Below are 12,180 nucleotides of genomic sequence, written 5' to 3' on the forward strand. Positions count from 1 at the left end.
GCTTTTACAGTTCATTATGCTGTCATATTTCCTGCTGCCAAGCGCTTCTCGACTTCCACATATAATACTCGAAGCCCCTTGATTTAAAGGGAGTCTTAATTTGTGCTTTGAGGGTATTCATCTCAGGGGCAGTGAGTTAGTATTATTATATTCAGTCCAGAATTTTCCTATTTAGAAACCTTTTCTTCTTAAAACATCTACCTACGGACCCTGTAACCAAATTAATTTGAAGGATCTCCTCCCTTTCTTTACTCTAGGACTGCTACACTCTTATTTTCTCTAGGATCCCCCAACCCCTTACCCTGATTACCACATACTTTTATACTAGACATTCCAAATCCATGGTTCCCTGTAATAACCACTTATGCTTGTTAAGTAGCATGGCGTGCCCAGACCTGGAATTTATCGTTTCTTTTAAAGTAAACCCATGCCAGACAATTTCAGCAGGGAGATGCTTTTTCATTTTAAGGGTGTGGGAAAGGCCACTGAGATGGGAAGAGGGAGAGGGAGGGAAATATTTCAGATACTGCATACTTTACCAGTTATGTCGTGCTGTTTGAATGACTCACTGTAGATCTGATACTGATTCGGACAATGTTTCTTCAACCACTTGCAGACATCCTGTTGAGTCCACAGAGCCACTGGTTTTGACAGCTTCACCGTAGCCGACTATAAATAAAGAAGGAAAAGAAGATCTGTTAATGCCAGCCCCATGCCTAGAAAGGCACTGCTGTTAGAAGTCCTATAGTGTGGTAAAGGCTACAGGCTGGATTCCCTGAAGATAAATATCTGACTCTTGTCTTCCTCTAAGCCTCTGCAGACCTTCCCCATGCCCCTGAAAGCCAGAAAGAAAAGGTCCAGGTGGAGAAGGCCATGAAAACTACACCTATTCTCAGGTTCTCTCTACTGGGAGAAGTCTCCAGGAAGTAGTGTTTTCTGATGACTACTCTAACAACAAGACGATTAGGTTGCTAAGCAATTGACTAAATTTTAGGGGTGAAACAGCTGCCCCCAAGTGGCCTTTCTCTGTAGCCCAAGAAAGTATCCATTTCTCACTATCCTCTGATATCTCTAGGACCTAGGATAACTAGCCCCAGCAGGTGCTAATAATTATTTTAGGAACGAATGTTATAGGATTTAGATACCTACATACGAATAGCTCCTGAGAGCTCTGGATTTAGGGTGGTCCTGTAAAGTCTAGGAATTAGTTATGCACAGTAGGTAAGGAAAAAGTCAATTCCACCAGCACGTGGGGAATGGTAATAAGATAATGAGTGTAGCTAGACTTCATGTAGAAGCCAACTAGCCGGAGTCATTTATTGCTCACTGGATCTTTCCGGGAGGCTTATGAAACAAAACGAAACACAGAGGTGCAAAGGACCCAGCCTCTGACCAATGGCAGGTTACAAATACATTCATTCATCAACAAGCATCAACTGTGCTAGATGCTGGTCTGCCTCATAGATTCCAGGGACTTGGCTGAGGCTAAATGAAAGCTTAACTAGCTATAATCTTTATCATTCTGGATCAGTTTTTGCATAATGGATCAGGATTTTAATATAAGTAGTTCTCTGAAGGATGTTGGACAGTACACAGACCTGGCCTTAAATATCACTGACCTCACTAGGGATCATTCTCTTTCACTTCTCTTTCAATCTCTCAGATTATGTGAAGGGGAGAGCCTTGATTTTGTATGAGTGTGATTTAACATCTTTCTAACACCTGCTAACATGATCTTTGACAAAGAGAGGGCTTCCTTCAGCCTCGGAACTGTCACTGGAAAGCAGAATTTTCATCTAGCATATAATAACTGCTCTGTTTTACTTTTTTTATATTTAAGGTTACCTTTATTTTATGACAAATAAATTACGGCAAAAATACATTCTATTTTCTGTAGTAATACCTAGATTGCTTTTAAAACAAATTTGAGTTAATAAAAACCTGGGTCATTATTTACAACTGCCAAGATACAGAAGCAACTTAAATGTCCATCAATAGATGAATGGACAAAGAAGATGTGATGTATATATATATATAATGAAATACTACTCATCCATAAAAAAGAATGAAATTTTGCCATTTGCAGCAACATGGATAGACTTTGAGGGCGTTATGCTAAGTGAAATAAGTCAGACAGAGAAAGACAAATACTGTATGATACCATTTACATGTGGAATCTAAAAAATACAACAAACTAGTGACTATAACAACACAGAAGCAGACTCGCAGATATACAGAACAGACTAGTGGTTACCAGTGGGGAGAGGGAAGAGGGGAGGGGCAGGATAGGAGGAGGGCACTATGAGGTACAAACTAATAGGTATAAAATAAGCTACATGAATATATTGTACAAAACTGGGAATATAGCCAATGTTTTATAATAACTATAAATGGAGTATAAGCTTTAAAAATCGTGTCTCACTATATTGTACACCTATAACTTACAATATTGTACATCAACTGTACTTCAATAAAAAATGGGTCAATTTCAAGAAAAATTAAGGAAACAATAATATAGATGGTAATAGTAAAAATAGTGGAAGTGAAATGCAGGTGATTCAAGTTTAGAAAACAGTGTTCAGGTGTTATTTTTTATTAGTATATTTTGAATTGTATGATTCTTTGGGCCATCACTTATAAAATAATCACAAATAAAACATCATGTTTTGCTTTGTGCTGTGGTAATTTTTTTTCTTTCACTCTCAGGAGTGGCAGATTGTATTTTTCCAAAGATGATTTTATATATGCACATATACATACATACACACATACATATCTCCTTTTCACTGATTGTGACTTTCATTCCTCTACCGATATTTGGGGTTGATGTTGTCTCCGTCTGAATTTTGACTCTCTTTTCTGAACTCTTTCATGGAGGGCCTGGCCAATGGAGTACAGCAGAATTGATGTTATCTGTGACTTCTGAGGCTACATCAGAAAAGACATAGAGCTTCTGCCTGGCTCACCCTCTCTGGCACTCACCTTCAGAACCTGGCCACCATATTGTGAGGAAGCTCTGACCACATGAAGAGACCAGGTATAGGAGTTTTGGCCAATTCCCCAGCTTAAAGTCTCAGCTGACAGCCACCACCAACCCTATCAACTGTCAGACAAATGAGTAACCAAGCTTTAGATGATTCCAGCTACCAGGATTCAAATCTTCCAGCTCAGACTTCCAGACGCCATGATGCAGAGACACACATAATCCACTAGCATCATGTATAGCTGTCTTCCACCATTAAGTGTTGGGGTAATTTGTTTTGCAACCCTAGTAACTGGCACATTCAGTGAGGATACAATAGTTATGACTGTGCTCCCCAGAGTGCCTTGCACTTAACAGATGCTCTACAGAGCCACAGTGAATAAGCGAATGAATTAATGAAGTGAAACCATTCTCACTGAGTCTGAGCTCACAGACCTGCCTTACTTTTAATCAGCAGTGAATTTCAAGTCTAGCCCTCGCTGCTCTACCCCGACTGTGTGCTGCTCACGTGGCTCCTAATCAAACTTGTCCGTCTCTCCCTTCCACTCTGCACACTCTAGTCACAGACTGCCAGCCATTTTCCCTCTAATCACGGCATACAACCATATCAATTGCTTTCCTAATTTTGATGAGAAAGAAGGGCCTCTGGCATGGATGGTGCAAATGAGTGCATGTTTTGTTGTTGTTTAGCTTTTTCCCTTTTGCTCATCATCACTTTTCCCTCACATGATTAGGAAACCAGAGTTTCAGCTCTTTTAGCTGGGAATGCACTTCCCACCATGTTTCACAAGTCAGCACCTCTGAATCTGGCTCCTTTCTGCTCTAAAAATTTTCCTTCAGATTAGCTGAATGAGTTCATAGCTGACACATCATTGCCCTGAAACCCCTTGCAAGTTTCTTGCAAGTAAAGCTAATCACGTCTTTTGAAAACTCCTATAAACCAGTCACAGAAGGCTGTAAATTAGGAAGGGAAAGGCAAGAAGATAAATTGCTTATACATCAATATACCAAACTTCCTGGGAGGTCATTCTTTAACTTGCTCATTTCCTAGGAAATGGAGCACCCTCAGCTCCAAGACAAGTCTCATCAACTGGAGATTCAGGGGGAGATGAATCCAAACACACCAAGTCAACTCAGAATACATCCTCACCAGCTTACCATGTACTCTTGTGTTATAAATTTCCTTTTATTATAAATCCAGGTGTTCTGAGGCTAACAATCCAGGTGTTGCTTTGCTTTGCCTTCACAATATACTCTTACTGAGCAGTAATTTGGTGTTACATGCTTGGACAGCAATAAACACAAAGCTTCAGGTACAGATTTTTAAGACCATACGAACCTACGGGGATATGCCTCCATGTAAACAGGCATAACAAATACAGTGGGGAGGGATACAGATTCCTACCATTAATAAGCCCTGTTTGTCTCTTACTCAGTGATACATGTATCGGCCCCATTTATCAACTGATTCTTAGCCTTGGCTCTAATATGAACTTGTTATTAGTTTGCTACACATTAACTTTTTTTTTTATCTGAATAATTATTTTCTTAACATCTTTATTGCAGTATAATTGCTTTACAATGGTGTGTTAGTTTCTGCTTTATAACAACGTGAATCAGGTATACATATACATATATCCCCATATCCCCTCCCTCTTGCGTCTCCCTCCCACCCTCCCTATCCCACCCCTCTAGGTGGTCACAAAGCACTGAGCTGATCTCCCTGTGCTATGCAGCTGCTTCCCACTAGCTATCTATATTACATTTGGTAGTGTATATAAGTCCATGCCACTCACTCACTTCATCCCGGCTTCCCCTTCCCCCTCCCCGTGTCCTCAAGTCCATTCTCTACCTCTGTGTCTTTATTCCTGTCCTGCCCCGAGGTTCTTCAGAACCATGTTTTCTTTTCTTAGATTCCATACATACGCGTTAGCTTACAGTATGTGTTGTTCGTTCTGAATTACCCCACTCCGTATGACAGTCTCTGGGTCCACCCACCTCACTACCAGGACATGGAAGCCACCTGAGCGTCCATCGACAGACGAATGGATAAAGAAGATGTGGCGCATGTATACAGTGGAATATTATTCAGCTGTACACATTAACTTGTGAAGAGACATCGTCGACTTCAGCTGCCCCAGTGCACCCTGCCTTCTCTATTCTCAGAGAAGTCTTTTGTTTGTTCCGCCTCAGCTGCTCGCATAGCAGCCCAGGTCAACCTGCGCTCCTCTTCCTTCTGTCACGATGCCCCCAACCCCAATAGCAACCAGGCTTGGGGAGTGAATGCCATAACCTGGCTCTTTTCTTTCTTTCTGTTTTTTTTAATCGAAGTAGAGTTGATGTACAATGGTGTGCCAATCTCTGCTGTGCAGCAAAGTGACTCAGTCAGCCATAAAAAAGAACAAAATAACGCCATTTGCAGCAGCATGGATGCAACTAGAGATGATCATACTAAGTGAAGGAAGTCAGCAAGAGAGAGACACCTACCGTAAGCTATCACTTATCCATGGAATCTAAAAGATGGCACAAATGAACCTATGTACAAAGCAGAAACATAACCTGATTTCTTTAAAGGGCTTAGACCTGATTTCCACGGGCCATTTGGAACAAGCATGTGTTAAACGCACACCCATCTCTTTATCACATTGTCCCACGGGGAGGTGCAGAGTTGGCCAATCTTCGTAGCTCCACAGTGTTACTTCAGCTATCCTCCTTTCCTCTGCCACCCAACACTCATGCCTCTCTCCACACCCAACGTTAGATAATTTTCTCGAATATGCTGCGCTTTATTTCCCCCCACAGAAGGAGCCTAAACCGAAATAACAGTTTGTAAAACAAAGAGATAGTATTTCATATTTAGTAGAAAATAATAAAAAAAAAATCTTGCCCAAGGCAAACATTAGAAAAAACACTTGCCCCGTTTCTTCCTCTACACTCAGGCCTGCTACATCATTCTCTTGATTTCCATCCCTGGAGACAATTTTGGTTTGTTCTGTTGCCCCTGAAAGAGGCTGGAGGCAGTTTGTTACCTTAACCCCCATGCATTGTAACACCAAGCGGAATTCTAGGCATTTTCTTTCTGAATTGGTCCTGGCCTTTCTATAGACAATTTGAATGTGTATTTCAGATGCCTTCATGTTCTGTTCTTGTTTTTGTTTTTGTTTTTAGCATCTTTATTGGAGTATAATTGCTTTACAATGGTGTGTTAGTTGCTGCTGTATAACAACGTGAATCAGCTATATGTATACATATATCCTCATATCTCCTCCTTCTTGCGTCTCCCTCCCACCCTCCCTATCCCACCCCTCTAGGTGGTCACAAAGCACCGAGCTGATCTCCCTGTGCTATGAGGCTGCTTCCCACTAGCTATCTATTTTACATTTGGTAGTGTATAGGGGCAGGACAGGAATAAATACGCAGACATAGAGAATGGACTTGAGGACACAGGGAGGGGGAAGGGTAAGCTGGGACCAAGTGAGGGAGTAGCATGGACATATACACACTTTCTGTTTTACAGAGACCTCACTTTATGCAAAAGACACATTATATTCCTGAGGGAAAAGTTGTTTGCAAATTACTTTTTTTTGCAAGTAATTCCTATTTTAATTTACCCTTATTCAATAATTTCAGCTACATTTTACAGTAACTTCTGACTTGTATTTAACTGGAAAGAGTTCTTAAGTTTTAAGTTCTTTAAGGTAAACCTGAAGCATTTCTGCTAAGTAATAAAAAATGCTTTAAAGAAGTTTGATATTGAAAGAACATATCAATATTACAAAGCGCTTTTAAAGTTAAATTTTATCTTGTATTTCAATTATCCCTTATTTGTTTTGCAATATAAATTCTCTTTTAATTTACTGTGTTTCGATTTATAAGAGAATGCTGAAATTTTAAGTCCCCAATAGTTGTACAAACTCTTAAGGAGCTAAGCTTACATGAAGCCCAGGGGGTTGATTGCGAAAAAGCAGAGAAAGCAAAGACTGTTGTTTATTTCCACTGGCAGGACAAAGCAAGCTTTATGGCCAAATATCAGGAAGTGATAAACATACTTGCAGCATCTCATTATAAGCAAGCATTTGCAAACTCTAAAAATGCTTCTTCCTTCTCTTACCATCTTGTAATGTTTTTTCTTTAGTTCTAGGTCTTCTTTTTATTGGCTTCTATTGTGTCATCTGACTCAAGATTGGAAAAAGGAAGGAAGAGAGGGGAGAGGGGAGAGGAACACACACATACACACAAACAATAACCCATTAATGTCTATTTTAGCAGCTTTTATGCTCATTTACCAAAAAAAAGGGCCTCTAATTATCAAGAAGGATGGGCTAGTTCACAGAATATTTGGCATTTAAATTAAATAATTTTTAAGTACTAATAATGCCCTCTTCCGCGACCTGAACTCTTTCATGGGAAAACTGTGGTTAGACAAATTTTAAAAGGTATCTCTTCTATTGTATTCTATCCCCAGTGTAGTTTATAACATCCACCTGGTCACTTTTGGGTTCATACCGAAATATCTTATGATGAATGACGCTCTTAAACCTCTTGTCTTCCAAAGAGAGGATATCTCACTGCTAGAAAGTTTCCAGGTAAAAGCTGAACACCTTTCCTCTTGGATGAATGAAAGATTCATTTCATTCACATTTTCTAACTTTGACCATGGCTTTAATATCACCTGGATCACTTTATGCTTCCTAATTTGTGATGCTCATCTCTTCTGAGCAGTAATGACACCTCTAAGTAGCAGTAGTGGCTAAGCAACTTCAGTAATTTTTCCAAGTACACAGTGTGGCACTGATTAGTTTCTTCAACTGTTTTCCATACAGCAACTGTTTTAGACCTTTTACTTTCCAGTCTCCTCCACAGGGCATTGTAGCTTGTTAATATTTCCTTCAAAAGGCAGTGTCTTAAATATGATGAATGAAATGTGTTATTAAGGCTAAACCTTCATTATTACTGAGTCGTATCATTGACTATACAGGACTTAGGGGAAAGTTCTAAAACTTTGCATCTTCTTTAAATGAATTTCTGTCAAGCTACAGCTCTTTTATCCTGAAGGTAGATTTTTGTGAACCTCAATTTTGCAGGTTTCAATTCATCATTTGAGATCTTTATTAAACAGGGTACTTGGTTATTCTCCCATATCTGCACCATCCATGTAAAGAAAAGGTCTCTGAGGTCCTCAGTAACTTTAAAGACTGTAACAGGGTCCTGGGATTGAAAGTTTGAGAACCACTGTTTTAAGGCATCATCATGGTGGTGTCATTAAAGGAAAAAAAGACGTTTGGCTTGACATAATTGTTGTCCCTTAATTTGTCCATATTGAATTTTTTGATGGCTTTTTTCCTTCCTAAATGCTCAGAATCACAGAAACTGAAAGTTTGAAGGAATCTAAATAGTCAGTAGGTTCAAGTTTAAACCCAAGGCAAGAGTCCAATCCACTTTAAGACATCTATCAATAAAATGGTGACTAGTAAACCTGGGCCATGATGGATGTATCAAGGGTGTGTGTGTGTAAACAACTTTACCTGAATACATAAAGAGCAAATGTCAATCCCTTAACTGAAAATAATTACTACATTTTTCTTCTCTCTTTTTTTTTGAAGCTGCACGAGATCTAAAGAAATCTAGATCTAGATCTGAGAAAATGATGATCTAGATTCAAGACCCTCCCTGAAAATTTACAGCATTAGAAAATGCATCCTGTGAAACACACCATTATTCCAGTGCTATAAGCGTTAGTAGTTTAAAATGGTCCTTTGTGTCAAAGCCGAAGTCAGACTTCCATCATCTTTCTCACTGATTTCCGAGTCCTACTTCTGGAGCAATTCAAGACAGATCTCACTACCCACTGCACTCATTTCCAGTCCACACATCACACTGGTGCTGTCCATGGGATCACGTCTTTTAACTGTATGTCTCTCTCTGTTGTCTCCCCAGAGTAAAGAATCAAATATACAACTGATCACTTCACAGTTCCATCTGCATATCTAGGAAACTTTTCTAATTCAACTTGTCCAAAAATGAGCTCCTGTTCTTCCTCTCAAAACTGCCTTCTACAGCTCACCTGAGAGAAATGCTACACTTCCCGTTGCTGAAGCCCCAAATCTTGGATTCATCACAGATGCCTCTCTTTCTCTTGTATTCCACTCCTCATCTGCTGGGGAAACTTGAGGGGTCTACCTTCAAATACATCCAGACTCCAATCTCTTTTCATCACCGACATTGCTACGATCCCGATCAGAAACACTGTTATGCCACATCTAGATTACTTCATCAAGGTGCCTGATGCACCTAACAGGTCATTTTGTTTTTCCCTTGCCCTTATTTTAAATCTTTAAAACGTTTAACACAACCTTAAGCAATCTGAGCACGTAGTATCTTTGATGCCACCTTTACTACTACTCTTTCCTTAATACATGTGCTCCCACGATACCAGCCTTCTTGCTGTGGCTCACAAACGCCAACTATACCCACTCCTCGTTTTGCCTGAAATGGTCTTCTCCCAGATACCCACACAGCTAATTCCCTCACTTCCTTCGAGCCTTTGTTCAAATACTACCTTTTCAATAAGACCTATCTTAATCTCCCTAATTAAAAATGCAACACTCCTCCCTCCGGCTTCCAACACTCATTAATTACCCTGTTCCACTGCTTCCTTCTCCATAGTAAGTATCCGCTAACACACTACAGAGCTAACTTATTTTGCCTTTTGTTTATTATCTGTTTCTTTCCACTGGCTTGCAACCTCCACAAGGGCAAGGATCTTTTTTATTTCACGAAGAATCCCACACTTTAGAACAGTGCCTGGCACATAGCAATAATAATTTGCTGAAGGAATGAAACAATGGTCTGTCCATCATATATCACGGCTCCTATAGCCTTGAGTGTCAGAAAACTGGTTCAAGTCCCAGCTGTGCTTTTGACATTCACAGGTTGGGAGTAAGACAGGCTTTCCTCCGATTAGATTTCTCTCACATTGAGTCAAAAATGCAGAGACTTTCCAACACTATAATTCTTAGCAAGATAGCTCGCATCTCTGATCCTCACTTTTTTTTCTTTTTTGAATGACATGAAGAGAGATATAATGAAAGAACTTGGCATTTGGAATCATGCAGACCTGGACTGAAGGCTGGCTCTGGAATTCACTAGCACTGTGACCTTGGAAAGGTCACTAAACCTTTCTAAATATGCTCTTCAATATGCTGGAAATAATTCCTATCTTGTCCTTGGTGGAAGGATTACAAGTAGTTTATCTAAATGCTTAAAAGTGTCTGCCACATACGATGTGCTCAGGAGAGTTGTCTTCACATCCCTTGAACGGCATCCGTACACTCTCCTGCTGGATTCCCAAGCCTGATTTGGGGAAGCAATAGTGCAGTGAACACAGACAGTCCTCGGAGTCCAGCTGACTTGAGCTGAGTTACAGGCATTGTGAGATGGTGTTAGGTGTACTGAGCTGAGACCTGAAGAAAAATAGCTGATAGGAAAGGAGAAGGATGAAAAGGCACTAGTGGAAAAGGTAGGTATAGGAGTAGGGAGAGAGTGAGAACATGTAGAAAAAGGAAAGAAAAGAAAGATGGAAAAATAAAGATACCAAATTAGGAGACACAAGGCAATGGTCCTCCTTATTCAGGCCAGCTTTGCTGCAACTACACAAATATCACCTCATGTTTTCCAACAATAGGTTGTGCCAGTGGTTTTTCTCGGACTCGGAGTCAGCTCTTTCTTGTCTCCAGGGACAGTCAGGCGCAAAGTGTCCTAATTCCACACCAAAGATATGGCCCAGATTCCCCAGGCACCTAACTATTTATAAAGGTGCACATCTAGATGTGTAGACTCTACCACTTACAAGCTGGGAAGCAGATGCTTGCATGGAATGCTGGTTAGGATCTGCTGCATCCCAAATGTGCGCTACTGGGTATCAGGGTTTCTAACAATAAAACCTCATGGAGGGAATAAACAGACATGCGCAGGCAGTCAAGAGGAAACAAGATGCCTCTGGCATCCCAGATGGCTCTGGTTACCAAGGCCTGCCTTTCTTATCAGCCCAGATTGTTGCACCTGTCAAGTGGAACACGAAGGGAGAGGATCACACTGTACTGTGTGCCTGCTCATGGTACAGTGGGAAAACCCATCACTCATCCACCCAGATAAGCACACCCTACAGGGGAGATGCTATGCCTGCGAGGTGCCAAGGCACATGTACACTCCGAGCACGTACCCCTGGGTGAATGCTGAATGAACAAAAGCAAAACTGAAAGCAAATAGGAGCCAGAAAATTGGTTGTTGATCACCATTTCATATGTTTACAAAAATTCCTTTGGAACAACAATCTGGTAGATTGATAACAAAAATGTCCTCAGTGCAAAAAAAAAAAAAAAAAAAAAATGACCCTTTGCAATATGATCTGAGGTCCTTAGGTCACAAGGTAGCATCTATTTCTCCATCTCTTGAGTCTAGGGGAGGGAGAGAAAGGAAACTGTGGCTTGCTTTGATCAAAAGAACAAGGCAGATGTAAACATTGCTATATTTAAAAAGGATAACCGGGGGCTGTGGGAAGATGGCAGAAGAGTAAGACGCGGAGATCACCTTCCTTCCCACAGATACATTAGAAATACATCTACACGGGGAACTGCTCCTACAGAACACCCACTGAATGCTGGCAGAAGACGTCAGACCTCCCAAAAGCCAGGAATCAGGGCTGTGCCTCTGAGGTGGGAGAGCCAACTTCAGGACACTGGTCCACAAGAGACCTCCCAGCTCCACATAATACCAAACGGCGAAAATCTCTCAGAGATCTCCATCTCAACATCAAGACCCAGCTTCACTCAACGACCAGCAAGCTACAGTGCTGGACACCCTATGCCAAACAACTAGCAAGACAGGAACAGAGCCCCATCCATTAGCAGAGAGGCTGCCTAAAATCATAATAAGGCCACAGACACCCCAAAACACACCACCAGACGTGGATGTGCCCACCAGAAAGACAAGATCCAGCCTCATCCACCAGAACACAGGCACTAGTTCCCTACACCAGGAAGCCTACACAACCCACTGAACCAACCTTAGCCACTGGGGACAGATACCAGAAACAACGGGAACTACGAACCTGCAGCCTGTCAAAAGGAGACCCCAAACACAGTAAGATAAGAAAAATGAGATGACAGAAAAAGCCACAGCAGATGAAGGAGCAGGGT

The 12,180-nt window shown here is 41.0% G+C and overlaps 1 protein-coding gene across 2 annotated transcripts in view; it reads right to left on the minus strand.

Annotated features, from left to right (window-relative positions):
- SAMD12 (sterile alpha motif domain containing 12) overlaps positions 1 to 12,180 on the minus strand; it is a 442,714-nt gene that overhangs the window by 247,860 nt on the left and 182,674 nt on the right. For both annotated transcript variants that reach the window (XM_061171424.1, XM_061171423.1), the window contains exon 3: positions 540 to 669. In XM_061171424.1, coding sequence (XP_061027407.1) covers positions 540 to 669 — 130 coding nt within the window. The remainder of the gene's footprint in view (positions 1 to 539; positions 670 to 12,180) is intronic.

This window comes from Eubalaena glacialis, chromosome 17 (assembly GCF_028564815.1).
Source record: "Eubalaena glacialis isolate mEubGla1 chromosome 17, mEubGla1.1.hap2.+ XY, whole genome shotgun sequence".
NCBI classification, from domain to species: Eukaryota; Metazoa; Chordata; class Mammalia; order Artiodactyla; family Balaenidae; genus Eubalaena; species Eubalaena glacialis.